This window comes from Penicillium bovifimosum (assembly GCF_028826915.1).
Source record: "Penicillium bovifimosum strain IBT 22155 chromosome Unknown utg000006l_segment0_segment0, whole genome shotgun sequence".
Lineage (NCBI taxonomy): Eukaryota > Fungi > Ascomycota > Eurotiomycetes > Eurotiales > Aspergillaceae > Penicillium > Penicillium bovifimosum.
Genome location: NW_026622715.1, coordinates 69616 through 95660, shown reverse-complemented (window position 1 = coordinate 95660; position 26045 = coordinate 69616). Strand labels below are relative to the sequence as shown.

General features: G+C 50.7%; 10 protein-coding genes across 10 annotated transcripts; 6 read left to right on the top strand and 4 right to left on the bottom strand.

Annotated features, from left to right (window-relative positions):
- Nucleotides 1–303: 303 nt before the first annotated feature.
- On the top strand, nt 304–2683 carry N7515_007663 (uncharacterized protein; the record flags this gene model as incomplete). The annotated part of the gene is made up of 4 exons (XM_056668407.1): nt 304–312; nt 436–583; nt 648–759; nt 877–2683. The coding sequence occupies 4 exons, from the start codon at nt 304–306 to the stop codon at nt 2681–2683; spliced, it is 2076 nt and encodes a 691-aa protein (XP_056518237.1).
- Nucleotides 2684–3907: 1224 nt separating this feature from the next.
- Nucleotides 3908–5798, bottom strand: yap1 (putative bZIP transcription factor AP-1/Yap1; the record flags this gene model as incomplete). The annotated part of the gene is made up of 3 exons (XM_056668406.1): nt 3908–4058; nt 4131–5287; nt 5346–5798. The coding sequence occupies 3 exons, from the start codon at nt 5796–5798 to the stop codon at nt 3908–3910; spliced, it is 1761 nt and encodes a 586-aa protein (XP_056518236.1).
- A 1565-nt stretch (nt 5799–7363) lies between these two features.
- On the top strand, nt 7364–8402 carry N7515_007661 (tudor domain-containing protein; the record flags this gene model as incomplete). Its single annotated transcript, XM_056668405.1, has 3 exons — nt 7364–7414; nt 7482–8226; nt 8314–8402. The coding sequence occupies 3 exons, from the start codon at nt 7364–7366 to the stop codon at nt 8400–8402; spliced, it is 885 nt and encodes a 294-aa protein (XP_056518235.1).
- A 961-nt stretch (nt 8403–9363) lies between these two features.
- Nucleotides 9364–13316, top strand: ncr1 (sphingolipid transporter NCR1; the record flags this gene model as incomplete). Its single annotated transcript, XM_056668404.1, has 3 exons — nt 9364–9630; nt 9700–13156; nt 13213–13316. 3 exons carry the CDS (start codon nt 9364–9366, stop codon nt 13314–13316), a joined length of 3828 nt encoding a protein of 1275 aa, XP_056518234.1.
- Nucleotides 13317–14002: 686 nt separating this feature from the next.
- Nucleotides 14003–17541, top strand: N7515_007659 (putative importin beta-4 subunit; the record flags this gene model as incomplete). Its single annotated transcript, XM_056668403.1, has 3 exons — nt 14003–14048; nt 14102–16412; nt 16626–17541. 3 exons carry the CDS (start codon nt 14003–14005, stop codon nt 17539–17541), a joined length of 3273 nt encoding a protein of 1090 aa, XP_056518233.1.
- Nucleotides 17542–18136: 595 nt separating this feature from the next.
- On the top strand, nt 18137–20960 carry N7515_007658 (putative C6 transcription factor; the record flags this gene model as incomplete). Its single annotated transcript, XM_056668402.1, has 7 exons — nt 18137–18264; nt 18848–18851; nt 18914–19023; nt 19074–19159; nt 19218–19867; nt 19917–20647; nt 20699–20960. 7 exons carry the CDS (start codon nt 18137–18139, stop codon nt 20958–20960), a joined length of 1971 nt encoding a protein of 656 aa, XP_056518232.1.
- Nucleotides 20961–21596: 636 nt separating this feature from the next.
- On the bottom strand, nt 21597–22416 carry med7 (mediator complex subunit MED7; the record flags this gene model as incomplete). The annotated part of the gene is made up of 2 exons (XM_056668401.1): nt 21597–22100; nt 22153–22416. The coding sequence occupies 2 exons, from the start codon at nt 22414–22416 to the stop codon at nt 21597–21599; spliced, it is 768 nt and encodes a 255-aa protein (XP_056518231.1).
- Nucleotides 22417–22591: 175 nt separating this feature from the next.
- N7515_007656 (phosphatase PAP2 family protein) lies at nt 22592–23698 on the top strand (the record flags this gene model as incomplete). Its single annotated transcript, XM_056668400.1, has 4 exons — nt 22592–22732; nt 22785–22878; nt 22932–23271; nt 23323–23698. The coding sequence occupies 4 exons, from the start codon at nt 22592–22594 to the stop codon at nt 23696–23698; spliced, it is 951 nt and encodes a 316-aa protein (XP_056518230.1).
- Nucleotides 23699–23972: 274 nt separating this feature from the next.
- Nucleotides 23973–24773, bottom strand: N7515_007655 (putative alanine--tRNA ligase; the record flags this gene model as incomplete). Its single annotated transcript, XM_056668399.1, has 1 exon — nt 23973–24773. One exon carries the CDS (start codon nt 24771–24773, stop codon nt 23973–23975), a length of 801 nt encoding a protein of 266 aa, XP_056518229.1.
- Nucleotides 24774–25541: 768 nt separating this feature from the next.
- On the bottom strand, nt 25542–25796 carry N7515_007654 (uncharacterized protein; the record flags this gene model as incomplete). The annotated part of the gene is made up of 2 exons (XM_056668398.1): nt 25542–25732; nt 25784–25796. 2 exons carry the CDS (start codon nt 25794–25796, stop codon nt 25542–25544), a joined length of 204 nt encoding a protein of 67 aa, XP_056518228.1.
- Nucleotides 25797–26045: the final 249 nt, after the last annotated feature.

The window sequence follows — 26045 nt, the reverse complement described above, 5'->3', positions numbered from 1 at the left end:
GAGACAGAAGTATGTTTTAATGAGCTCAGTCAATGTAACTAGAGGTACCTATGGAGTAGTTGGTTGTTAAAGCTGTGGTAGATCCCAAATCGGGCAAGTGCCAGGGGCGCGCTTACCTAATCTGCATGTCACGCTTGTTGCTTCATCGACAGGTGCACCTTCTACATCTTTCCTCCCCTCAGCCTATTCATCCCTCTCTCCTTCCCTCATTACTCTTCTTTCATTCCTCTTCCTTCCTCCTTCCTCCCCACAGTATCCCTTTCCCCCCCACCTGCCACTTCAATTTATTCACCCAATACCTCCATGGCTTCAGTAAGTGGCTCCTTTCCCTAGTCTCCTCGCATTTGCGATTTGCCCCAGCTCTTAACGAGATTGATCTCATATCATGAGACTGAGAAGACCTAGGCTAATCTTGTCACTTCACTCACATTACAGCCTCGTCCGAATTTCGGTGCCCAAGGCTACCCTCTTCCCAATGGTGCAGCTGCGGGTCCTGTCCCCGGTGCCACCCCGTTGCTTCCCAATAATGGCCGTGTGATCCAAAATGGACCGACCAGAATTTTGTGCATTGCCGATGTCAGAGGTAATAATGCTCCGTTCATCCGTTCTAAGTTGGCAGGCTGATGCTAATCGGACTGGTGAACTAGGCAACCTGAAGTCTCTGAACGAGCTCGCAAAGCAGGCCCGCGCAGACCATATTATCCACACCGGTGATTTTGGATTTTATGATGATACCTCCCTCGAGCGCATTGCAGATAAGTACGCATATCCCCAATTTTGGAAGCTTTTTGGTGTGTCTTGGATGCCCAACGCATTCGTCACACCGGGCTCTGAGACCCAGTGAAGTGCATCAACTAATTCGCAAATCACGAACAGAACTTTAAAACATGTCGCGCAATACTCCCCTCTCCTGCCCGAGAACGTCAAGCGGTCCATCGCACAGGTCACCCCACAACAGTCAATCAAGCAGCGCTTCCCGCCAGAGCAGCTGCCCCTCTCCGAGCTCCCTATGCTTCTTGACAAGCGCATCACTCTTGATGTTCCGGTATACACGGTATGGGGTGCTTGTGAAGATGTGCGGGTGCTGGAAAAGTTCCGCTCGGGCGAGTACAAGGTTGACAAGCTGCACATTATCGATGAAGCAAACTCGCGCCTCCTCGATATCGGCGGTGTGAAGCTACGTTTGCTGGGCCTTGGAGGTGCTGTTGTGATGCATAAGCTTTTCGATAATGGTGAGGGAAAAACGACTATTGCAGGAGGTCAAGGTACTATGTGGACGACACTTTTGCAAATGGGCGAGTTGATCGACACCGCCAATCGTGTTTATGATCCTTCCGAAACTCGTGTATTCGTTACACACGCTTCTCCGGCCCGCGAGGGAATGTTGAATCAACTTTCCGTTACCCTCAAGGCCGACTTCTCTATCTCTGCCGGTCTTCATTTCCGGTACGGCTCATCGTACAATGAGTTCTCCGTGAATCCGTCACTAGACCACTATCGCGGCAAACTCGCTGCCTCCAAGGCGTCATTCACCGATGTCTGGGAGACGGTTCGAGGTGAGGTTGAGTCAGCAATCTCTTCAAACGATGGCCAGAAGACTCTTCTTGAGAACGCCCTCGACGTTGTGAACAAGATGCCTTCCATCGCCAACGGTGGCAATCCCTTCGGTGGCCCTGTTGCAGCGGGTAATGCTGCTGGTCAGGTTGATGAAAGCGCCTTTAAAAACATGTGGAACTTCAATCTGGCGGATGCTGCCTTCGGATACCTCGTGCTGGAGGTTGAAGGTGGACGTATCGCGACAGAGATGCGTGCTCAAGGCTTCAACTTTGCTCACCGCATTGGAAAGCCTCAGGCGGGCGGTGCGCCTCAGCCTGTCTCCAGCGGTCTTCCGGCCACCACGGCCTCCCCCGCTCCCACCGGCGCTGCCCGGACTCCCGTTGTGGCCCCTCAGTTTGGCCAAGCACCTCCGGCCCGTGTGCCCATTCCCCAGGGCCAGAAGGGACCTCGGGCTTCACCGGTTCCCGTAATTCCTAAGTCTGCCAGCCCGCAGCCACCTGCTGCGGCATCCGCCCAACCTGCCGGGGAAGAAAAGGTTGCCGCCGCGGACACCAATGGTACCGCCCCGCATGATAAGCCCAGTGAATCCCCTGTGCCTCGGGTCGAGAAGAAGCCCAGCAATGCTCTGTTCGTTACTAGTGCCGATAATGAGCAGGTTGTTCGCGATCACATCTCTGAAGAGGACAAATCCAAGATCGTTAAGATCGAGAAGCTGGGCAAGTACAACCATGTCGTGGTGTTCTCCAGTCCTGAGGAAGCAAAGGCTGCGTTGGAGCATCTGCCTATTGAGCTGAAGAAGCCTGGTGCTACCCCCCAGGGTCAGCCACGCAAGCCTCAATTCAAGGTCTTCGAGGAACGCCCTAACCGTGCTGCTGGAAATGCCGGGACTTGGCAGAGCAGCAACCGGGGCGGAATCCCTCAAGGTCAGCGTGGATACCAGAGTGCCAGTGACAGTGACGGCAGTCGCCGTGGCGGATTCGGTGGTCGCGGCCGGGGCGGTCGTGGCACTGGTGAGAGAGGTCGCGGTGGACGCGGTGGTGCCCGCGGTGGCTTCAAGAGCGGCGTAGGCATGAATGAGTCTTCTGCTCCCTCAGAGGACAAGCCTGCTGCATCTGGTGACGCCTGATCGTGAACACCATCCTTACCCTTGGCATCGATGATTTTCACTTTGCCTCGTTATCGCACGTGTCAAGTTGATCACTTGATATTCAACTTCTTCTTTTCCTCTTACTTCAGTCTTCCCCCATTTGCGATGGGTATTTTTTTTAACTTTTCAGATCCCGCTGAATCTTCTGTCGTTTGTTCTTAAGTCTGGCCAGACACATGAAAGAACATGAAGAAGAGACGCGTTGATCTGGTGAAACATATTGGGTTTATCATGAGCCTCGGGGAGTGCTCTTTCTCTGCAAGAGTTAAGTTTGGACTCCAGGCTGGAAGATTCCTAGAATTCGGACTTTTCAAGATGCGGAGATCATCTTTTAACACCAAAAAAAAAAAAAAATCTACCACAGCTGTTTCCCATCTCTCTTTGTACTTTAATTCTGCTTCTCCGGCCACATATCGATACCCTTACAGCCTCGCTTTTAGCTTTTGCGCACTGTAGATTTCCGCTACTGGTATGCCCCGTGCGAGGGCCACCCCAAAGGTATTTCAAGCTGCCTCGTTCATCTCAGTTAAAGTAGCAGTGCAAAGTCAATTGAGACTATAAGATGAAGATTCGCCTCGGAAGAGATTATTTGTTTACAAGAACACAAAAGTACATTGGGCATTGTGAAGCAGTGCAAGCCATCCAGTCCCAAGCCGTCACAAGGATCATGCCCGTATTTCGTTTCTGGAACAAGAGACATTGGCATTCAGTGCGCATTGCTTTGACTATCGAGAGATTGGCCATCGTGTAACGGGCCAAGTCCCCCATTTGCCCAGCTCAAGCATGAAAACAATCGAATGGTTATTACTGTTGTAAAAAGAGGGAATATTGCCAACAGCATAGAAGTAGAAAAGAAAGAAGTGAGAGAAGATGTTGTACCAACAGGCAGTAGTGATGTATCGCCAACCATGGGCAAAACATCTGAAAGCGAAAGAGAAAGTAAAAGCAAAAGTGAATCATTTTCGAATCCAAAATCTGATAGATCGATGTTGTTCTCCCCCCCGAATATATAAAGTCCCCTCTTTTTCTCCTGTGCAATATGGTGACGCCGTGCAGGATTCCTCCCATTAATAACAATCGATGGTGGGTATGCGTAGAAAACGTAAGAGCGCGAGTATCAGTGAAGTTGATATGGTCCGTGAATCGTAAATTGAGCCCGAGGGCCAAGGCAAAGTCTGTCGTGAGCATCGTAGAAGCAAGTCGCTACTTGACTCGTCCCATGATGTCGTCAACGTCATTTTGGTTCACGACAACGCCGCCCTCCGAACAGCGTGCCTTCGTGCGAAGCTCGGAGCAGAGGTTGTCGACATCAATCTCACCGTTGCGGAATTTCTCCATGGATTGAAGACGATCCCTGTAGACAATGTTAGCGATCTGCCGGACATATTTCGTCGCATAAAACGAAGAAATCCAAAGAAAACCATACCATATCTTGGTGCACGACAGCATCTGCGTCTGATCTTCGCCAGGGACGACCTCGTCATCCTCAAGCCTGCTGTCAATCTGGGCAACGAGGCTCTTTTTGGGTGGGACCGTGTCGGAAGCAACCTCGGACAAGTTGTGGGATGGACTACCCAGGTCCGGCAAGGGGAATGCTTCATTGAAGAATGAACCGAAGTCCTGAGCCAACACCGCATCCTGGGGCTCTCGCCAATCACCAAAGAGCACGGGATCGAATTGGCCGCCATTCTGATTAACCATCCAGTCAATCCCAAGGTCTTGAGAACCGTCGCCCTCAGCTTGGTTATCAATTGGCGTTGGCTGGCCACTTGAAAAGCTGTGTGATTTGGACTTGCTGTCCCGAACCGCTGGTACGGGATTCCTGATGTTGCCGCAAGCCATACCAAGTTGCTCGCAGAAGGATTTCTCACCATCGCTGGTGATGTGCCCTCCACAAGTGTCTCCCACTCCCAGTTCGCGATATTTCCCGCTAGGAGAGTTGACACTAGGCTCGGGGGAAGTCCCGCTCGATGACACCATATGACTTTGATGTGAGTCCGACGAAGATGAAGGGGAATTTTCCGAAGTCGAGTTGTCATTTGTAGATGATTTGAAGCCAGAGTACGGTGCTTTCGTAGAAGTAGCACTATGAGGAGTGCCATTGGACTGCGAGTGATTCGACGGGGCGTGAGAATTAGACCGGGACGAGGAATAATTCAGACTGTCGCGACTCAAAACACCGGGAGCCCGAGTGAGGTTGTCATTGGATTTGAATTGGTCATTCTTGTTGGATTGTCCGTTGAAGAGATGACCACCCGGTAAATCACCAAACTTGGGGAAGTCGAAGAGAAATTCGTTGTTCTGAAGGCCATACGCCCCCTTGGAGTGGGCATTGGGGATGGAATTCGAACTCAAAGCGGAAAGGCCGTTGCCGGGTCCAGAAGCCATCCACGAAAGGCGCTTGCGGTACTCACGGAGCTCGACTTGCAGCCGCTCAACCTGAGCACGCAGCAAGCCATTCTCCTGATTTGCCATTTCAGATGTCTTCTGCAGCCTTTCCACGGAGTCTTCGAGGTCCTTCAGATGCTTTTCCTTGCGTTCACGGAAGGCTCGCTGGGCCGCCCGATTTTGGGCCTTGCGCTTCTGCTCAAAGGTTAGTTTACGGCCCCGATAAAAGCCACGTGTGACAAGAATAGCATACCGTAGTAGGCTCCGAAGTTAGTGGCTTCCTACCAGGCTTCTTGGCCTCGCTTTCCCTACGCTTCTTTCCGGTCTCTTCCCCTTCGAGCACTGACTTTCCGTCGAGGGACTTCCGCTTCTCGCCAATGTCATATGCGGACGACCCTGGTAGGTCGCCGATCAAGTCCGCCGAGCCAGGATAATCGAAGTCGAGTTCAGGAGTGAAATCCAAGAAAGGACTCTCGTCGTCCCCCAGTGCAAAATTGCTGGCATGAGCATTGTCATAGCTGCCAGATGGAGGCGCGCTGAGATTGGTTGATATATTTTGATCGGGACTTTGAGAAGTCTTTATAGGAGGAGATCCACTTTGAGGCTTCTGGTTGGGATTGTTGGAAGAGAGGGCAGCCAGCAGGAGATCTTGTTGGTTTGGAGAAAGGTAAAGACCCTGCTGATATCGTTGATTGTAATCACCCATGTCGATTGATTCCAGCGACTGGAGGGACTGATCAAGGGCAAGAAGAGAGGGTGTAATAGATCACTGAAAAATTGAATGGATTTCAATATAGAGTCCAGCCGGGCCTCCCGCCCGTAACAGATATTGATGCCGTGAAACGAGGAGTGAAGTAGGGTGATTCAATTTTTCGGAATGTAGCCTCGCAGCTTGGTCGAACTGAATAATCCCGAGTAAATCGAGTGTATATCCGAGCTCAATCGGCTGCAAATAGGAACCAAGAGAGTCGAGGAGGGGGGCGAAGATGGGGCGTAGATGGGGCGTAGATATGGGGGAGTGAGATATTGGATATGGGGAGGAAAGAAGAAGAAGGTAGCGGATAGTAAGAGGGGGCCTGAGGCGATGACTGATTCCCCGCTAGTCAGATTGCGGTAGAGTGTGGCTTACAGAATCACGAGGCTGATATGAAACACAGACCAGATAGAATAGTGCAGGTTGCAGAATCTAAGAGAAATAATGAAAGATAGAGTCCGGAGTTACGCAGTATGACTGGAGGAGTAGAGGGGGGAGGGGGAAGAGGGCGATCAGTGGTAGGCGGTGAATGAATTATGGAACTCAATTGGACAAGGGGGGAAGTTGCCTCTGGGCCAGAATTGCTGCTTTGAAATCAATTTTTTTTCTCTTTTCTTTTCTCCACTTCTGCTTTCGAGTAGTTTCTGTTCCTCCGTAGTTAACTCCGTATAAACTTGGAGTATGTTTAACCAACCTCGCAGTCTGAAATTCCGGGCAATCTTGTCACTATTCTATCATCACTAGGATCATTACAGCATCTCACCTGGTATCGATCCGGCATCTACCTGGCATTGAGATTTAGCCTCCAACTCTTGAGGGTCTGGACCGCGGTTCTCCAGATTCCCGACATATTTCAATGGTCAAGACCATACAATGACGTTACCACCTCTCCAACATACGAGTCGGCAAACAGGGATGTGATTGGGTCCATATATCAGTATGGAGAATATAGGGAACTCCATGGTACGAAGTACGAACTATGATGCTTATGGTACGGAGTACATTGTCCAACGTCGAATTCCAACTTGCATATTCCCTCCTTGCCGATCGAAAGTGGATTACATCGGACCTTTGCTTATCGCCGGTTTGTATCGATCGTAACCCAGGGCTGGAGGCGACCTCTTATTTAGTGTTAGTACTCCGTACAACATACGCAGTACAACTAAATACCGATGGCCGATGCATAGTTACCTCATGTGTAATTGATAGAATTATCTGACCCATGGTCGTATGTCGCGGACTGCCCGTGGTTGCCTTTTCTTTCTAGAGCGCCAGTTCTGAGGTTCGGGATCTGAGCTTCGGGATTAACCAACGTTATCTTGGGAATGTCGGCTGAAGGCGGAGTGGTATACACGTGATCTGGCAATCAATCTTGCCATGGATGATGGAGGTTATTTCTCCGCAATCTACTCACTGGTTCCTCATCAAATTCAACCCAAACACCGAACACTGCTTAAACATTTCATCGTTCTGTCATTCGCTATCATTTGTTTTTCTTTCAGGACCAGATTTGCATCATGGCTGACGTTGCTGTTATGGAAGCAGAGGTGAAGGAATACAAGCTTCAGGTGGGTTGCCGCAAATTCCCATATACACGAGTGCGACCCACCAACTAACATAATTCACACCGAATAGTATGAGTCTGTTGCATCAAGCTTGCAGGTAGACCCCGACAATGAAGAACTGAAGAGTCTCAAGGCTGAATTGGAGGAACTCATTGCACTTTCCGAAATCGAAATCGCCGAGAAAAAGCGTACCGAGTCCGCCAAACCCGCCAAACCTGCCGAACCCGCCCATAAGGAAAGCCGATTCAAGGGTAACGGTGCCCATGGAATTACTGAGCATACAGAGGAGGCATCTGCTGGAACTGTTACAACTCCTACCCCGCTATTGTTCGCAGTCAACGACACTGTTCTTGCGCGCTGGGTCTCTGGTGACAACGCTTTCTACCCGGCCAAGATCAACTCCATCACCGGATCATCCGCCAACCCGGTTTATCTTGTCTCGTTCAAGTCTTATGGCACTGTGGAAAATCTGACAGCCAAGGATATACGACCCATCTCTGGCACTGACTCGCGAAAGCGCAAGGCTGATGGAACCCCAGGCAGTTCAGCGTCTCCCTCACCCGTCCCCGCTCCCCCCGGTGTAATCTCCGCCGCAGCAGACGTCAACCCCGCATTGGCCACACAGGCTCGCAACGATCCCAAGCCCGGTGATGCACTGGGGCGTCCCGCCAAGATGCCTCGCAAGGTGAAGGCGAACAAAGAGCTCGAAGCAGGCAAGAACAAATGGCAGGATTTCGCTGCGAAGGTCAAAGGCAAGGGCAAGTTTGGCAAGAAGGAAAGCATGTTCCGCACAGGCGAAGGCCTCAATGCACGAGGTATGAATGATTTTTCTTTCTCTCTTTTTGGAACCATCATCCTACCAATACTTTTGATCACTGATACTAATTTGTTTCATCTTTTAGTGGGCGTCACAGGTTCTGGTCAGACTATGCGCAAAGACCCGACACGAACTCGCCACGTTTACCAACAGGTCGAGGACGATGGCTACTAGGTTGCATGACTTATGTTACCAGGCCCGCGTCGTGACGATCCCCCTCGACCATATGGCTATGTCGTCCTTTCTCACTTGTTCCATCTGATGATATCTCTTTGAGTTCTTCTCATATTTGTTCGCATCGCTAACTGAATTACTGGCGATGCACGCACAGGCATATTTGTCTCTTCATTCTTGAGACTCGGAGTTTCCTGTTCATAGAAGTCGGTTTCAATTCGGAGTCGGTCTTTTCTATGTTTTGTACTATTCCAATGATATCACGAGAATTCAACAAACCAACCTCGGGAATCACGTAGAGTCCCTAAAGTGTAGATGATCTGTCAATGTTTTGGGGGATAAAGGACAGTACACTGAGAATAACATCGGTTTAATTGATCAGCCCTCGGTCTAACTAGTCCTACATGCCAAGGAAAGGGATAATTAGCTGATTCGCGCCACGACATTATAAGCCACTCATCAGGCACATTGGTGACGGTGCCTGACTCTAGTGTCAAAGCACACCTTCAGGGCTGGCCGGCTGGGCATCTTTAAGGCTAGGCGGAGCCGCGGAGGCCTTGAAATATGGGTGGGTACTTGGCTCTGCTTGAGTGACCGTGCGGGGGAACCGATGTACCGTGGGTCTCCGCCTTCACGTCACTCTTCCCTTGCAAGCTTGCTTTGCTCCCTTCTCTTTACATACTCTACGTGCTCTCCACCTCGCCAACCTTCAAACCCATCAACACACTTGAGGCTACTGTTTTCTAATAGAACATCGTCCCTATCTCAGAATATCCAGTTTCGAGCTCGTATTCCCTGCTCGCAGCGGCTCCTCAAGCTTGGCCTGGCGTCAAACCTTCCCCACACCGACCGACAGTTGCATGGCCAACGATTATTGTTAAAAGTATCGCCATCCCAGGTACTCTGATTGGAGATTGGTAGGCAAAGACTTGGGCCTTGTCGCAGTGCTCCTTTCCACAACATGCGGTTGCTCAAGGCGGTTGCTGCGGTCGTCGGGCTGGGCTCTGTCGCGCCCACGGTCGTCAGTGCGCAGGGCGAAACCAGAACCCATGAAAAGGGTCGTTGTGCTATTCGAGGTCATTGTGGAAAGCAATCTATCTTCGGTGGAGAACTTCCCTGTCCCGATAATGGTCTGGCACATCGACCGGAGGACGCAGTGCGCCAGAAACTAGTAAATCTGTGTGGCAGTAAATGGAGCGAAGGCCCGGTCTGCTGCCTAGAGGAACAGGTATGAAAGTGTTGCCGCCTATGTCATTGTATCTCTATCGTCTCGCTCATGCTGATAAATTGTCTATAGATCGATGCGCTTTCCAGTAACCTCAAACTGGCCGAGGGAATCATTGCATCCTGCCCTGCCTGCCGGGACAACTTCTTCAACATCTTTTGCACCTTCACTTGCTCTCCGGATCAGTCCCTGTTCGTCAATGTCACAAAAACAGAAGAAAACAGTTCCGGCAAACGACTTGTGACTGAGTTGGACAATATTTGGTCTGAAGAGTACCAGAGTGGGTTCTATGATAGTTGCAAAAATGTGAAAAATGGTGCTTCGGGTGGAAAGGCCATCGACTTCATCGGTGGCGGCGCAAAAGATTATGCGCATTTCTTGAAATTCTTGGGTGACAAGAAGTTCCTCGGGAGCCCCTTCCAGATTAACTATCACACAGAACCCACTGGATCCGATCCGCAGGGAATGAAGGCTTTGTCAATCAAACCAAAGGCCTGTAACGACGAGGACAAGAATTTCCGATGCTCCTGCGTCGACTGCCCTGATGTGTGTCCGGAGTTGCCCGCCATCTCCCCCCACAAGATATGCCATGTAGGACTTTTACCGTGTCTTTCTTTTGCAGTCATCCTTGTTTACTCAATATTCTTGTTGTTTGTCATGGCTCTTGCCAGCTATTTCACATACAAGGAACGTCGATTCCGCAAACCAGAGCGAGTGCGCCTGCTACAGGATCCCACGCCCAGCGACGATGAAGATGAAGGAGACGTCGTTCACCGGGGGGGATACATGGAACGCCCACAGGGAGTGTATAAGCTCAATTCTGTGCTTTCATCCTTGTTCCACAGAATCGGTGGCGCTTGTGCACGGTTCCCGGCAATCACGATATCCTCCAGCGTCGTTGGGGTTGCACTACTAAGTTTAGGATGGTTGCGGTTTACTGTCGAAACAGACCCGGTACGATTGTGGGTCAGCCCGTCATCTGCAGCGGCACAAGAGAAGGATTTCTTTGATCAAAGCTTTGGTCCATTCTTCCGAGCTGAGCAGGCATTTTTGGTGAATGACCGCCCAGCGAATAACTCGCGTCCTCTCTTGGACTATGAAACCCTTACTTGGTGGTTCGACGTTGAGTCTCGTGTGCGCCGCGTGATCTCGTTGGACCAGGCTCTCAGTCTCGATGACGTTTGTTTCAACCCCACCGGGGAAGCTTGTGTTGTGCAGTCGCTCACTGGATATTTCGGTGGTTCTGTTTCGAACCTGGATCCGGATACATGGAAGGACCGACTAAGGCATTGTGCAGCATCCCCCGGAGATCCAAGCTGTCTCCCCGATTTCTCGCAGCCTCTCAAACCGGAAATGATTCTTGGCGGATATGAAGATACTGGTGATATTCTAGATGCCCAGGCGCTCATTGTCACCTGGGTAGTAAACAACTACGAACAGGGGACAGAAGATGAAGCGAAAGCTATCGATTGGGAAAAGACTTTCCAGACCGTTCTCGGAGTGGTCCAAGAAGAAGCTGCTGAGCGAGGCCTACGCGTGTCTTTCAATTCCGAGGTTAGCCTGGAGCAGGAGCTCAACAAGTCTACCAACACAGACGCGAAGATTGTTGTCATCAGCTATCTTATCATGTTCTTCTACGCCTCAATGGCCCTGGGCTCAGTCACGGTTACCTGGAGGTCTCTGCTGACCAACCCGTCAAATGCTCTTGTCCAGTCTAAATTCACACTAGGCATTGTGGGCATCGTCATTGTCTTGATGTCTGTCTCTGCATCGGTCGGGCTTTTCTCTGCGGCAGGTGTCAAGGTAACCTTGATAATCGCCGAAGTCATCCCCTTCTTGGTCCTGGCAGTCGGTGTAGACAACATCTTCTTGATCGTTCACGAGTTCGAGCGAGTCAACATCAGCCATCCTGACGAGGAGATTGACGAGCGCGTTGCCCGAGCGGTCAGCCGCATTGGACCTAGCATCTTCCTGTCTGCGTTGACAGAGACCGTGGCCTTTGCCCTGGGTACCTTTGTCGGCATGCCTGCCGTCAAGAACTTTGCCGCATATGCTGCGGGCGCCGTGTTTGTCAATGCTATTCTACAAATGACCATGTTCATCTCTGTGTTGGCTCTCAACCAAAAGCGCGTGCAGAGTCTTCGTGCGGACTGTGTCCCTTGTCTCACTGTCCGAAAGGCAAACTCTTTCGGCTTTCCCGAAGAACGCTACGATAGTCATGAGGCAGAAAGTATTTTGCAAGCGTTTATTCGTCGGGTCTACGCGCCCTTCCTTCTGGATCGCCGTGTCAAAGTCGGCGTTGTTATCTTTTTCTTGGGTCTCTTGACGGCCGGTCTGGCCCTCATCCCTGAGGTTGCTCTTGGCTTAGATCAGCGGATTGCGCTCCCCAGCGACTCGTATCTCATTCCATATTTCAATGACTTGGATTCATATTTTGGCACGGGGCCTCCGGTCTATTTTGTGACTCGCAACGTGAATGTCACCGAACGAAGCCACCAGCAACAGCTTTGTGGACGTTTTACCACTTGCGAGGAATATTCACTGCCATTTATTCTGGAACAAGAGTCTAAGCGTCCAGAAGTTTCTTATCTCGCAGGCTCCGCCGCCAGCTGGATCGATGATTTCTTCTATTGGTTGAATCCCCAGCAAGACTGCTGCAAAGAGAATGGCAAACTTTGCTTCGAGGATCGTATTCCTGCGTGGAATATTTCCCTCTCAGGGATGCCAGAAGGAGCTGAATTTATCCATTATGCCGAGAAATGGATTGGTGCTCCCACGGATGCCTCTTGTCCTCTTGGTGGCAAAGCACCCTACAGCAATGCTTTAGTCATTGACGACAAGCATCAAACGATAAATGCCAGTCATTTCCGTACCAGCCACACGCCACTACGGAGCCAGGATGAGTTTATCGAGGCATACATTGCAGCTCGCCGAATCGCATATGATATCTCCAAGGAACACGGTATCGATGTATTCCCGTACTCCAAGTTCTACATCTTCTTTGACCAATATGTCTCCATCGTGCGACTTACCGGTACCCTGCTTGGGTCGGCTGTGGCTATCATCTTCGTCTTGACCTCTGTGATACTGGGGTCTGTAGCGACGGGTGCTGTTGTCACCACCACGGTTGTCATGATAGTGGTCGACATTATCGGCACCATGGCGATAGCCGGCGTCTCCTTGAATGCCGTGTCTCTTGTCAATTTGGTCATTTGTGTGGGCATTGGTGTCGAATTCTGTGCTCACATCGCCCGAGCGTTCATGTTCCCCGCTCGGCCGATCATGGAGAAAGTGCCTGCCGAATTCCGCGGTAAGGATGCTCGAGCGTGGACGGCCTTGGTCAATGTTGGGGGTACTGTCTTCAGTGGTATCACGGTCACCAAACTTCTGGGTGTTTGTGTGCTTGCGTTTACGCGGAGTAAGATCTTTGAGATCTATTACTTCCGCGTGTGGCTAGCGCTGGTGCTCTTCGCTGCTTCACATGCGCTCGTCTTTCTACCAGTCGCTCTCAGCTACTTTGGTGGTGGTGGTATGTGCAACTTCCCTAGTCACTTCAAATATGAGGGATTTCACTAACAGGTTTAGGTTACTTTGACCCTGCATCCGACGGTGGCCTTGAGGCCAATCTGGCTTCTCGTGGCTACCGCTCATCGCTGATTCATGATGACTATGACTCTGATGAATATTAGGTGACGCTTCAGTGATCCGAGATCATGTCGGTGTATCCCGTCGGATTCGCTGGTTGTATAGCTTCTGGCACACCAAGGTCTCAGGGGACATTCGACGTTGCTTTTACCAAGGCATAATCTGGTCCCTTCCAAAGAACGACGGAATAGGCGTTTCGGGTGAAGATCTTGTTATTAACTTTTTATATTTCCATAATGTGAATGAATTCGTTTCAACCAGTTCTATATCAAGTACAAGTAGGTACATGTAGATTGACTGAAATTCAAGAGAGATAAGTCGGATTGTCCAGCTATACCACTAGAACTTCCAAGATATCTGTCTTTTTCATTTCCACTGATCCCACATAACTCAGGCATATCACATCAAAATTGAACTGCCCGAAATCCCGTGTGTTGACCATCTTCATACGCTAAACCCAATTAGGCATCAGCCCACTCCCCTAAATTTTTTTTTTCTCCCTTCCCTTTTCTTTTCTCTTCCCCCCACCACTCTCCTTTTTCTTTTCTTCACCTTTCTCCTTTCCTTTCCTTTTCTTTCCTGTCTATATTGCTTTGTGATACCCCCTTTGAGCTGTTTGTCTGAGACAGATCGCTCAATTCTTGTTTCTGTGGCGTCTCCTCTCGAGACCTACAGCTGAGATTGTTGAAAGAAATAAAAAAATATAAAATCCTCCCACATCCCTCTCATCATGGATCAACAAAGATTCCTGCAGCAACTGCAGATTATTCTGGACCGTGAGTTGTCTTGCATCCTCGAAGCCAATATTCTCGCTAACCCGTTCCTCTAGCCTCCCAGGGAAACCTCAAGGAGGCCACCGGTGTCTTGCAGAAGGAGTTCTACAACAAGCCGGAATCCCTTTTGTTCCTCATTCAGATTTGCACAAGCCACGATGACCAAAATTTGCGCCAGCTCGCTTCCGTGGAGTCCCGTTCACTCGTCTCCAAGCATTGGTTGAAGGTACCCGCGGACCAGAAGCCCCAGGTCCGTGAGCAGCTTCTTCGCTCCACCATGGGCGAGAGTTCATCTCTCGTTCAGCACTCTATCGCCCAGATCATCTCTGCTATTGCAAAGATCGATCTGAACGATGGCGAGTGGGCTGACTTGCCCAACCTGCTGTTGCAGGCCGGTAACAGTGGTAACGCCGCTGAGCGTGCCGTGGCTATCTACATCCTCTTCACCATCTTGGACACTCTCGGTGAAGCGCTTGAAGAGAAGTTTCAAGACCTCTTCAACCTCTTCGGCAAGACTATCCAGGATCCCGAGAGCGCCGAAGTCCGTATCAACACTCTCATGTCCTTGAGCAAGCTTGGTATGCACCTCGATTCGGAGGAGGATGAGGCCCCTGTCAAGGTTTTCCAGGGGATGGTTCCCGCTATGGTCGCTGTCCTTAAGGACTCCATTGAGCGTCAAGAGGATGATCACATCATGCAGTCCTTCGAGGTCTTCCAGACTTTGCTTGGCTGTGACCCTGCATTGCTGACCGTGCACCTCAAGGATCTCGTTATCCTGATGAACCAGATCTCTGCCAACACTGAGGTGGATGAGGATGTTCGGACACAGGCCATCAGCTTCTTGATGCAGACCATCCAATACCGCAAGCTCAAGGTTCAGGGCATGCGCATTGGCGAGGAGCTAACCCGCACCGCTCTCCAAATCGTGACCGAGCTTGGCGACACCGCTCTTGGTGATGATGATATTTCTCCTGCCCGCTCTGCTCTCGGTCTTTTGGATATGTTGTCCCAGGGCCTGCCTCCCAGCCAGGTCGTTGTTCCTTTGCTTAACGCACTAGGTCAATATTTCAACAACACCAACCCCGACTACCGTCGTGCTGGTATCATGGCCCTTGGCATGTGTGTTGAGGGTGCTCCCGACTTCCTCAGCTCCCAGATGAAGGAGATCTTCCCCATGGTTCTCCAGCTCTTGGCTGATCCTGAGCCCAAGGTTCGTCAGGCGTCTTTGCATACTGTCGCACGCCTGGCTGAGGATCTCGTTGAGGACCTCAGTACTGAGCACGCTCGCCTCATGCCCTTGCTCTTCCAGAACCTGGCCAGCGCCATGCAGGAATACAAGGGCGAGGAGGAGGGACCTACTCTTGACATCATCAAGGCCGGTATCAGTGCCATCGACGCTGTCGTTGACGGTCTGGATGAGAAGGATGTTTCTCCTTACCAGGCTGAACTCGTGCCCATCCTGCACAATCTGTTTAAGCACCCCGACTTCAAGATCAAGGCCCTCGCTGCCGGCGCTCTTGGCTCCCTCGCCTCTTCTGCTGGCGATTCCTTCCTCTCGTTCTTCGATGAGTCCATGCACCTCCTTCAGGAGTTCGCCACTGTCAAGGACAGCGAAGACGAGCTCGACCTCCGTGCCAGCGTCACTGACTCCATGGGTGAGATGGCAGCCGCCGCCGGTCCCGAGCGTTACCAGCCCTATGTGGAGCCCCTTATGCGTGCCACCGAGGAAGCTCTGCACCTCGGCCACTCCCGTCTCAAGGAGAGCACCTACATCTTCTGGGGCGCCATGGCCAAGGTCTACGGCGAGCACTTCGCTCCTTTCCTTGACGGTGTCGTGAAGGGTCTCTACGACTGCATCGAGCAGGAGGAGAATGACCTCGATGTCGATCTCGGCAGTGCTGCTAAGGACCTTGTCGGTCAAGAGGTCACTTTCAATGGTCGTAAGATTAAGGTCGCGAGCGCTGACGATGAGGACGATGGCGAGATTGAAGACGTCGATCTCGAAGATGAAGATGATTGGGATGACATCACTGCCACCACTCCTCTCTCCCTCGAGAAGGAGATCGCTGTTGAGGTTATCGGTGACCTTGTCACTCACACCCGCAGCGCCTTCCTGCCTTACTTCGAGAAGACCATCGAGCATGTGATGCCCCTGTGTGAGCACCCCTATGAGGGCGTTCGTAAGAGCACTATCAGCACTCTGCACCGCTCTTACGCCATGCTCTTCGCTATCGCTGAGGAGAATGGTCAGATGTCGAAATGGCAGCCTGGTCTTCCTCTTCAGGTCCAGCCTGCCAAGGAGGTCCAAAAGTTTGGTGAGATCCTCATGACTGCCACCATTAAGATGTGGACCGAGGAAGATGACCGGTATGTACCAAGCTTGTTTTCTTGTTTTCCTCCCTTGCCCAACCCAACCATTTCTATGATGATTTTTTCCGCTTAACCCAGCTCACTTTGATGCGCCAAAGGCGTACTTGATGTAAACGGCGAAGTCTACAGTCTGAGATCTATTCTTATCATTTGCCTTATCATTTCTCACTTATCGATTCCAAGATTCGATTGCTGACTGATAATCACTAGTTCCACCGTCGCTGATATCAACCGCAACATGGCTGAGAACCTCCGCTTCTGCGGTCCTGCCCTCATTGCCAATGAGACCACCCTTCACAATGTCATCCAAATGGTCACTGATGTCATTACCAAGCAACACATCTGTCAGGTGGAGTTCGGCCCTGAGGAGGAAACCCTTGAGGCTGGCGAGGAAACCTCTGAGTTTGACTGGATTGTCGTCGACACTGCTCTCGATGTCGTGTCCGGCATGGCCGCTGCCATGGGCCAGAGCTTCGCTGAGCTCTGGAAGGTCTTTGAGAAGACCGTCCTTCGCTACGCCGGTAGCTCTGAGGCTCTTGAGCGCGCCACCGCCGTCGGTGTTCTCGCTGAGTGCATCAACGGCATGGGTGCGGCCGTGACTCCCTTCACCTTTGGCTTCCTGAAGCTCCTGCTTCACCGTTTGGCCGACGAGGACTCCCAAACCAAGTCCAACGCTGCCTACGCCATTGGCCGTCTGATCCAGCACTCCAATGCTGAGGCCGAGATCATCAAGGAAATCCCCACTATCCTTACCCGTCTTGAGTCCTGTCTCCAGATGAACGTTTCCCGTCTTCAGGACAACGCTACTGGGTGTGTTAGCCGCATGATCCTGCGTTACCGCGACAATGTCCCCATCAAGGATGTGCTCCCTGCCCTTGTCAACATTCTTCCCCTGAAGAACGATTTCGAGGAGAACGAGCCTCTGTACCGCATGATCTGCCAGATGTACAAGTGGGAGGATGTTACCATCCGCGAACTCACCCCCAGTCTCCTCCCGGTCTTCCAATCGGTCCTTACCAGCGACGAAGATCAGTTGGAGGATGAGCGTCGGATCGAGCTCATTGAGCTTGTCAAGTGGCTCAACCAGATGCAGCCCGGTGCCGCTCCCTGGGCGGAGCAGCTCTAAACGGACTGCTTTTATGATGGATTGATGAACTGAAAAAGAATATAATGGATAGACCGATGGCTTTAAGCCCGAGATGACTAGACGATACCCCGGTCACTGCGGCGATGAATGATGAACCCCTCAAAAGTTGCTGCTGTATATACTGTCAATGACTCATGCTCTGTTATTTTTTCGCTTTGATTGTGTAGTTGTAAATTAATTGTAAAATCCTGTGTCTTAGTTGGATGCTTGTGTTCGTATCAACATCCGCTCGTTGGAGATCCTGTGACGTGGGTGGCGCGTTGGAACCTAAGCAATGAAATATGCTACAGCTAACCTGTACTGCGTAGGTACGGAGACTGGAGTACAATGGTAGGGTAGGTAATGGCCCCCTCCCTTATGTTCATGTTGGGCCTGTGTCTGGGTTTAAGGCCGGTCAATATATCTTGCTGCCTGCTCGGGTCTAACTTTTTCCTCTTCCTGCCTTCACTTTCTCAAACCCCGCTTTCAATCGAATAATTTCTGGCAACACTTTCTTTAGAGGTATGTTGTTCCTGCCATGTCTACTAGACTGCTACCTTCTGATCTAACTCTCCCATAGCTTTTCCTGTTCGCCATGGCCATCACCGCGATCTCAATCCCGTTCAATGGCACCCTTCCCTCCAGCGGCTCTGGAAGTTCTATCAAAAAGCCTATTAAACCAGTCTCCAAGCCATGTTTCGGCTGCGACTGCGGCGATGAAGAGTGCGATTGCTGTATATGCACTGTGATGTGAGCTGGCTGCCGTCCCTCACAATCTCGCTCGATATGCTTTTCGTGTCTCCGATCAACATCGTTACGTTATAGCCGCAGCCCAAGAAGGTCGAGCAATATCTGTTGCAGAAGTGCATTTGATATGTTTTTCGCTCTGGTTCCTGATGGTCAAGTACTTACATGTATCATGTACGCATGAGATGCTTCGGGTGCACCGATAATGATTGATTCTTCATTTGTAGGACCTATATCCATTCATTTGATGTGAAGGCCTCCATACTAGTTGATTAATGACGGGAACAATAATCCGCCGTCTCCTATGTATTAGACACAATAAGAATACTTTGCATACCCATGCCCAGATAGTCAGGTGATCCATGAGCCATGGCTCGGATGTATCATGTGTCAGCGGCGACTTTTGTCAGCGGCATTCGGAAGTCAGAAAGTTGCCGCCACTCTCCGAGCTTAGCACTGATCTCGTTACTGCATGTCGAGGTACTACAATGAATACGCCAAATGCTTCAGACCATCAGAAGAAGCGGACATCCCGTGCGTGTGACTCCTGTTATAAAAGAAAGGTAAGAAGTCCATACTACATTTGTCAACCCAATCCATCGGACCCATCATTAACCTGGTCCAGATCAAATGTGATGCTGTGCTCCCGCAGTGTAATTGGTGCAGTCACCATGATATTCCATGCACATTCGACCGAGTAGTGCACAGGAAGAAGAGAAGTACTCCACATGATGGGTGAGTTAGTACGATCATGCTTTCTATGTCGAGTTCTGATGTCAAAGTAGACGCCCTAAAGCTTCACGGCTGTCAGAGCGAGTGAGTCGAATCGAGCAGCTTCTTGCAGAGAACCTAAGTGGTACTCAAGCCTCTGGTAAGACGTTCACACAAGTACCTGCATATAGGAACGTACCAAAACTAACCGGAAATAGTGACTGGAGACTCGCCTCAATCTATCGAGGTTAACACAACGGCCAGCAACTCCCCTAGCAGCAACCAGCCCCCAGACTCATCATCAGTGCGAGTCCATTTTGCAGGCAAGGAACTAGGGGTAATCAGTTTACTTACTGGAACACTATTCCTCTTGCCCGAGGGACAAGATTGGATCAAAGCTCGTACCGGGCAACCAGTTGCAATTGACAAACTTAGCCCTGCCCGAGTCCCCTGGGATAAAGAGCGTGGGCGGACTTTCAGCACCTTCTTGATGAACATGAAGACTAAGGATTCCTTTGAGCTTCCTGAGTGGGAAATCCTGCAGACGTACATCCAGGCTTACAAAAACTCGAAGGTGATGCGGCGCATCTTTCCTGTCATAGACCCTGAGCTTTTTGATGAAACCGTCAACAGAGCATACGCTCATTCATCATTGCCTTTTGCATATGGCCAAGCCAGTTCCAAAGCTTGTGTCATTGCTTTTCTTACCTTTGTCTCCCGTCTATCTGTTCTCAATGCCGTTATCAAGGCAACCACTGATATCTCTCCAGTCGATCATGACCTCCTTGTGGCCAAGGCGCAGTTTCTGATGCCCCAAGTACTGCAAGAACCTGCCAGTCTAGATGCAGCGCAAGCCGTTACCATGCTGGTAAGTAAGGCACTCGAGTGTACCAATTCGATAACTGACCAGTGTCCAGACTCTCTTCGAGCTAGGGTCTGGAAACATGCGGGCAACAAATTACTACGCGGCGATTGCTGCACGGCTCATTTTTATGCTTGGTGGTAATCTTGCTAGTAACCAGGCCTTCCCGACGAATGACCGCGGCCACCAAAAGCAACAGCAACTGCGGAATTTGTTCTGGGTTTGCTACACCATTGATAAAGATCTTGCATTGCGCACCGGGCAGCCCCCAACCATCACCGACGAAAATTGCGATCTCACCCTGCCACCTGGATATCTTGATCGAGCCTTTGCTGACGTGGATGACGAAGAGACTTTGTGGTCAGGTCCGGTATTTCCATTCGACTTGCGTCTGAGTATCATCAAAGCCCGAGCGCATCGAGAACTGTACTCGGTCAGCAGCCTCCGGAAATCAGACGCGGAGCTACTCAAGTCTATTCGGGAAATCGATGACTCGCTAGAAGAATGGCGGCTTTCAGTTCCTCCGAAATGGCGTCCGACGGTGTCTTTTTCTTCTGAGACGTCCGATCCAAACATGGCTATGCATACCGTCATGCTGCGTCTGAATTACCATCTATGCATGACAATCATCCATCAGGCCAGTGGGCGATGCAAGTCCTGGATGCAAGCACATGGTGGTATGATGGATGGTGTGAGTTCGAGTTTGGCACTTTCAGTCGAGGCGAGTCGGTCGAGTCTATGTTACCTCGAGGCGGCAGAGCATGTGGTAGTCGATGGGGTCTTTTGGTATGTGATTTGTGTCCATGCTGCCTTGAATTCCATGCTAATCCGTCTCAGGACTCTAATTTTCTACCCTATGTCTGCGCTGCTCACTCTCTTCTGCAGCATCCTTCAGAACCCGCTAGATCCTCATTCGCGCGAAGATCTGGATCGATTGAAGGTCGCTACGGTCATGATTGAGCGGATCTTCTCACGGAAGTTGCCTGCGACTGAGGTTGTACATTTCAAATTGGTCGCTGACTTCATTGTGGAACTGAAGCGACTGGCTGAGTGTGCGATCGATAAGGCGTGGGCCGAACAGAGAGCTGCCTCTCATTAACGTGTATTTTAATTTCCTCTCGGGACTGTTACTCTTGCCTACACTTTCGGTAGCATTGTGTGCGCTTTGGCATGAGGAGTTTTGGGCTTACGAAGATATGGACCTTGATAGAAAGTATTACTGGGCTATAACCGGCCCTTGCATTTTTTACCAAAATTACGGACCCTCGTTTTCGATAGGAAGATATGTTTGTGTATCTAGTATACAGAGAGCATGTAGGATTCTCCAGCAGAGGTCGAGAGCAACCCGGCAGGTTGCTGGCTGCTCAGGGGAGCGGAATTGATCGAGACAGTCGACCTGACGTGTTTCAATGTGCTTCATGAGGATCTGGTGGCAATAGCTGGTCGCTGCCTCATCGACCTCAATACCCGGCGTTTTGGGTAATCCAGTACATGTTTGCAGGGGACGATATGAAGCCCACGCCAGTGAACATGACATGACAGGGGCCTTGATTTGGCAATGGTAACCAATTTCCAAAGGAGCTTTGTCGAGACTCCGAGGGTGATCGAATTGGATATGCATATGTCTTCGCTTCTGCTTTCTTCTGTGCCGGGCTCAGTCTCAATCTCAGAGAGATATGATTTGTATTCGGAGGAGTCGATCATCGGATTTTTGAAAACCGACGCGTTGTCCATTTCAGTCTTCCTGGTCCAGCAATTCCCAGATCAACCGAGAGTGTGCATCGGCCTTTTCTTTCAGCGCTTTGGCTTGGTCACTGTCATTATTCGACCTAGCTGCACTTAGGCCCTCCGCTTGTAACTGCTCAAGGACGCCCTCAACCTCGGCCTTGACCTTATCCATTTGGTTTATCTCTTCTTGACTGTGTTTGAGCTGCTCCTCCATCATCATGATGAGTGATTCGCGGGCTTGATGGGGACGGTAAAGGTTGAGAAGATGGTGCGCGTTGATGAACAGGTTGCGCAGATCTTCGACCTTAGCCTCAAATTGCTCTGGCGCTACCGATAGTATGCCGACAAACTCTAAGAAGTTAAGCAGCAGGGACTTGCTGATCTTGAGGAGGTAGTATGCGTGGTTGAGAGGAGGTGAGGGCTGTGAGGAATCCTGTTCTGCGTCGGTGGAGGGTTCTGGGTAGAGCTGTTCGATTCCTTGTTCTTGTAATGATGGCAATGTCGTCGATAGCTAGTCTAGAGTCAGTACTGTCGAATGCAGAGCTTCGGTGCTGGGAACGAACGGTCTGCAACTCGCCAAAGACACTGTATTGCCCCTCAGGCATACCGGGCGGCACGAGGTACCGGAGCTCTGAAGGCAATTCCAGAGCGCGCAATTCCGCTGAAGTCCAGTGCTTCTTCTTATTCGGCCGTCCATCTTCGCCCTTGGAAGCTTCGGCTTTGATTTTGTCCAGCTTGTCGAGATTCTCGCGCGTAAAGTGTTTCCATAAAGGAGGCGGGGGTGCGAATGCCGTGTTCACGGCTCGTTGTTGGCTTTCGTCGGCCATGTTGAGCGAAGGTGAGGGAGAAGAAAAGTGAGCAGCAAGTCTGTCAGTAACTTGGGGTCGAGGCGGTGACGTGGTCTGTGTACGTCTGTGCTTCCCCGTCTCGAGTGTCAACTTCAACTCCGCAACTTCTCGACATGTCCCGGTGATCGTCCCTAAGCCTTGGGATTTGCGCAAAATGCCTCACAATGGTTTTGGGAATGGGTCGACTCCAATCCTACAACGCGTGGGGCTTGCTGGAGCTGCAGCCCGCTTTGCACAACGCTCCTATGCCGCCGACTATGTCGCGCTGGGATTTGTAGTAGCGGGATGGGTACTGGTAAGCTTAGGTACTATTGTGGAAGCAATTGAGAATTCTGACGGTCAAATAGATCCAATTATTCGTGAACCCGTTCCATCGCATGTTTTCGCTAGATAACAGAGCCATTCAGTACCCGTTTGCTGTCCACGAACGAGTTCCTGTTTGTAAGTCAATTGCCCACCCCTATGATTCTCTTGATTCTGACGTGATATAATAGTGTGGTCTGTCGTTTTCGCCGGCTTGATTCCTTTCCTCATCATCCTCGCTTGGTCCGCATTGGTTCGCGCGGGTGTGCAAAAGACGCAAGTGACGGTACTCGGACTATTCGTGGCTCTGATGTTGACCTCATTGTTGACGGACATCATAAAAAATGCGGTGGGAAGACCACGTCCTGACCTATTGTCGCGCTGCAAACCCGCTCGAGGCACATCAAAGAATGCGCTGGTCGCATGGACCGTCTGCACAGAAACCAATCAACATATCTTACAAGAGGGATGGCGGAGCTTCCCTAGTGGCCATAGCAGCTTCTCATTTGGAGGTTTTGGCTATCTATATCTGTAAGTGCTTCGGATGCACGGCGGGAGACCTGATCTAACGATGACGAACAGCTTCTTCTGTGGTCAAATGCATGTCTTCCGACCTCGCACCGACCTTGGCCGCTGTCTACTCGCATTCTTCCCATTATTGTGCGCGCTAATGGTCGCTTGTTCCCGATTAGCGGATTATCGACATGATGTATATGATGTGACCTGTGGCGGTCTCTTGGGTATGCTGATAGCCTGGTTCTCATACCGCCGCTACTATCCGCCACTGCGGTCCGTCATGTGCGATGTTCCCTATGATAAAGCCGATCTTGCTGGACCGGACGGCTTTTCTAAGCTGGATGATGAAGAGGCCGTCGCGCGACCCTTTATTCCGCGTTCTGGCACCTCGTCGGAGGAAGTCTATCAACTCCAAGAGACGGAGCCATCCAGATCGACCTGAAATTTGTCTCTAAATACCTATACAATTCTTTCGGCCCAGCATACTCTGTTGCTTTGTCAGAGAATATTTGGCTGTCGTAGTCTCGTCCCAAGAGCTATGAAAGAGAAACAATGTCGTTCTTGCTCTCCCATTACCGTAGAACCCTTATCACATTGCCGAAGTGAAGAATGCCGCTCAAACTGAGGACACGCCAATTATGCTCTTTTGTCTATCGGGAGGTTTCTTCTATATCACCCTTCTGTCTGTCTAGATGGCACCACAAATCTGTCCAGCCTCATTTGACCACATAGCTGACACGCGAATTGCCTTGCTTCCTCGCGACCTTCTTCACTGTGACAGGTCCACACAGGTCGGTCGTATCGACATGCGTGCCTCCACAAGGGTACACTTCAGCCCCGATGATGTTGACGACACGCGACTTTTCTCCTGCTGGCACCAAGCTACGATCGGGAATCAACCGCTCCAGTCCACGCGAGCGGAAATCCTCTTCATCCCACCATTCGATTTGAACAGGCATTTTTGCCGCGACGTACTCATCCAGCCTCTTTTGAATAGGCTCCTTCCATTTGCCATCGATTGAGCCCTGGAACTCACATGCCGCCGAGTCGGGGAAATGCGAAGCCTTCAGTTCGTCGAAATTCTCGACCTCTTTTTCCAATAGATGTCGGACTGCTGCGCCTAGCACGTGGCCTGCAGTGTGCAAACGGGAGTACAGTAGACGTTTTTCCACATCAATGGCCTGCTCAACAGTCTCGCCTTCTTTGAAGCTAGAAGCCGAATCCCCGTCAAAGAGACCGAGGTGAAGGACTTGACCATTGGGGTCCATGCGAACAGCGGATACAGTAAAGGTGCCAGATTTGCTCTTCAACACGCCCACATCAGAGGGTTGGCCGCCACCTTGGGGGTGGAAAATGGTTTTCTCGGTGATAATGACATGGTGTTCCTCTGTGGCATCTTTGAAGAGTTGTTTGGTGTCTCCGATGGCATCAAATGGCAACACGGCCGTTACAATGGTCTCCAGAGTATTGAGACTAGCGTCATGCTGGAAGGCCAGAAAGGTGCGAGTGGAAGTCATGTTGACGAGGAGAGTCAGAGAGTCAGAGTCGAGGGTAAAAATCGAACTGATGCGGGGCACGGGATAAAACAGCCTAATATACACAACCCACTTGCATTCTATGATCGGACCTTATCTCAGGGGACTAGTTAGTAGTAGGTCTTGGTTGTATACCATAACTGTTAGCAAATAGTGTTTATAGTTCAGCCCTAAGCCTTGGTCCCCTTGGAGTCGAAGATATTCAACAGCTATTCTTCACCTTCTCAAGGCCTTCCTCCCCCACCAACTTAGTCTGGAATTTCGTGACCGAGGCTTTGTGAGTTTATCACAGCGAAGAGTGCCCTATTCTTGGTCATCGTTAATTTTCTAATCTATGTCTTCTAGATTCTGGGTTGGGTTCCGTAAACCCAGTCGGAAGAAAGTGTCAGACTGGGATACACTGGGATAAGGCCTCCCTAGGCCATAAACAGGAACCTTGGTTTTTGATGTGGTCTAGCGGTAATTATTCCCATAGAAAGGCCTACCCTGGAGGGAGACCTGGCTCCCTGCGTTTGACCTCGTCAAAACGCCGCCAGGTTGCCAGTGGGAAGGACGGGACTGGGATGGTGATACTACGGGCTGGAAAGGCTAGCGATTACATTGTACTTCAATGGCTAGTCTAGTCTAGTTTTCGCTGGAGCTTACTACGACTACGGAGGACTACGACAGAGAAGCTTTGATCATCATCTAGCTTCGTTCGCTCTTCCAATGGACACTCCCAGTCCGCGCTCAAAATATTGTTTAATCTTTTCAATCCACCTCCTGTGTTCCTGGGCGCATTGACTCAATGAAGAGGTTCCGAGCTGTGAGGAAGTGCTTGATATCCGGTACATTGAGGGGCATCTTCGCGATCTCGTGCTCCTCCCGAATCTCCAGCCGGTACTCGGTATACTGCGTGCACAGCGCAGACATGTTACTGATGCCGCGGAGAGCGACCAGAACTGTCTCATCCTTGACCAAGACTTATCACAGAGGCAGGTAACCATGCTAACCCCCCGCAGCCATCTGCCTTCAGGGCCAGGTGCTCAATATTCTTGGGACCAACGGGAGAGAGAGAGAGTTGATTAACTACTGAAGGCAGACTGCCTATTCAAGTAGATATCCACCTAAAAGGAAGCCTGATCACCAAAGCCCCCAGCATGTGATACCATGTCAAAACAAGAATAGCGATCTTGAATTACGACCGCAGTTTTCCTGAACTCGTGATGTGAATAGCTTCTCAACGGTTCTCTCCGATAGCACCAAACAGCAACC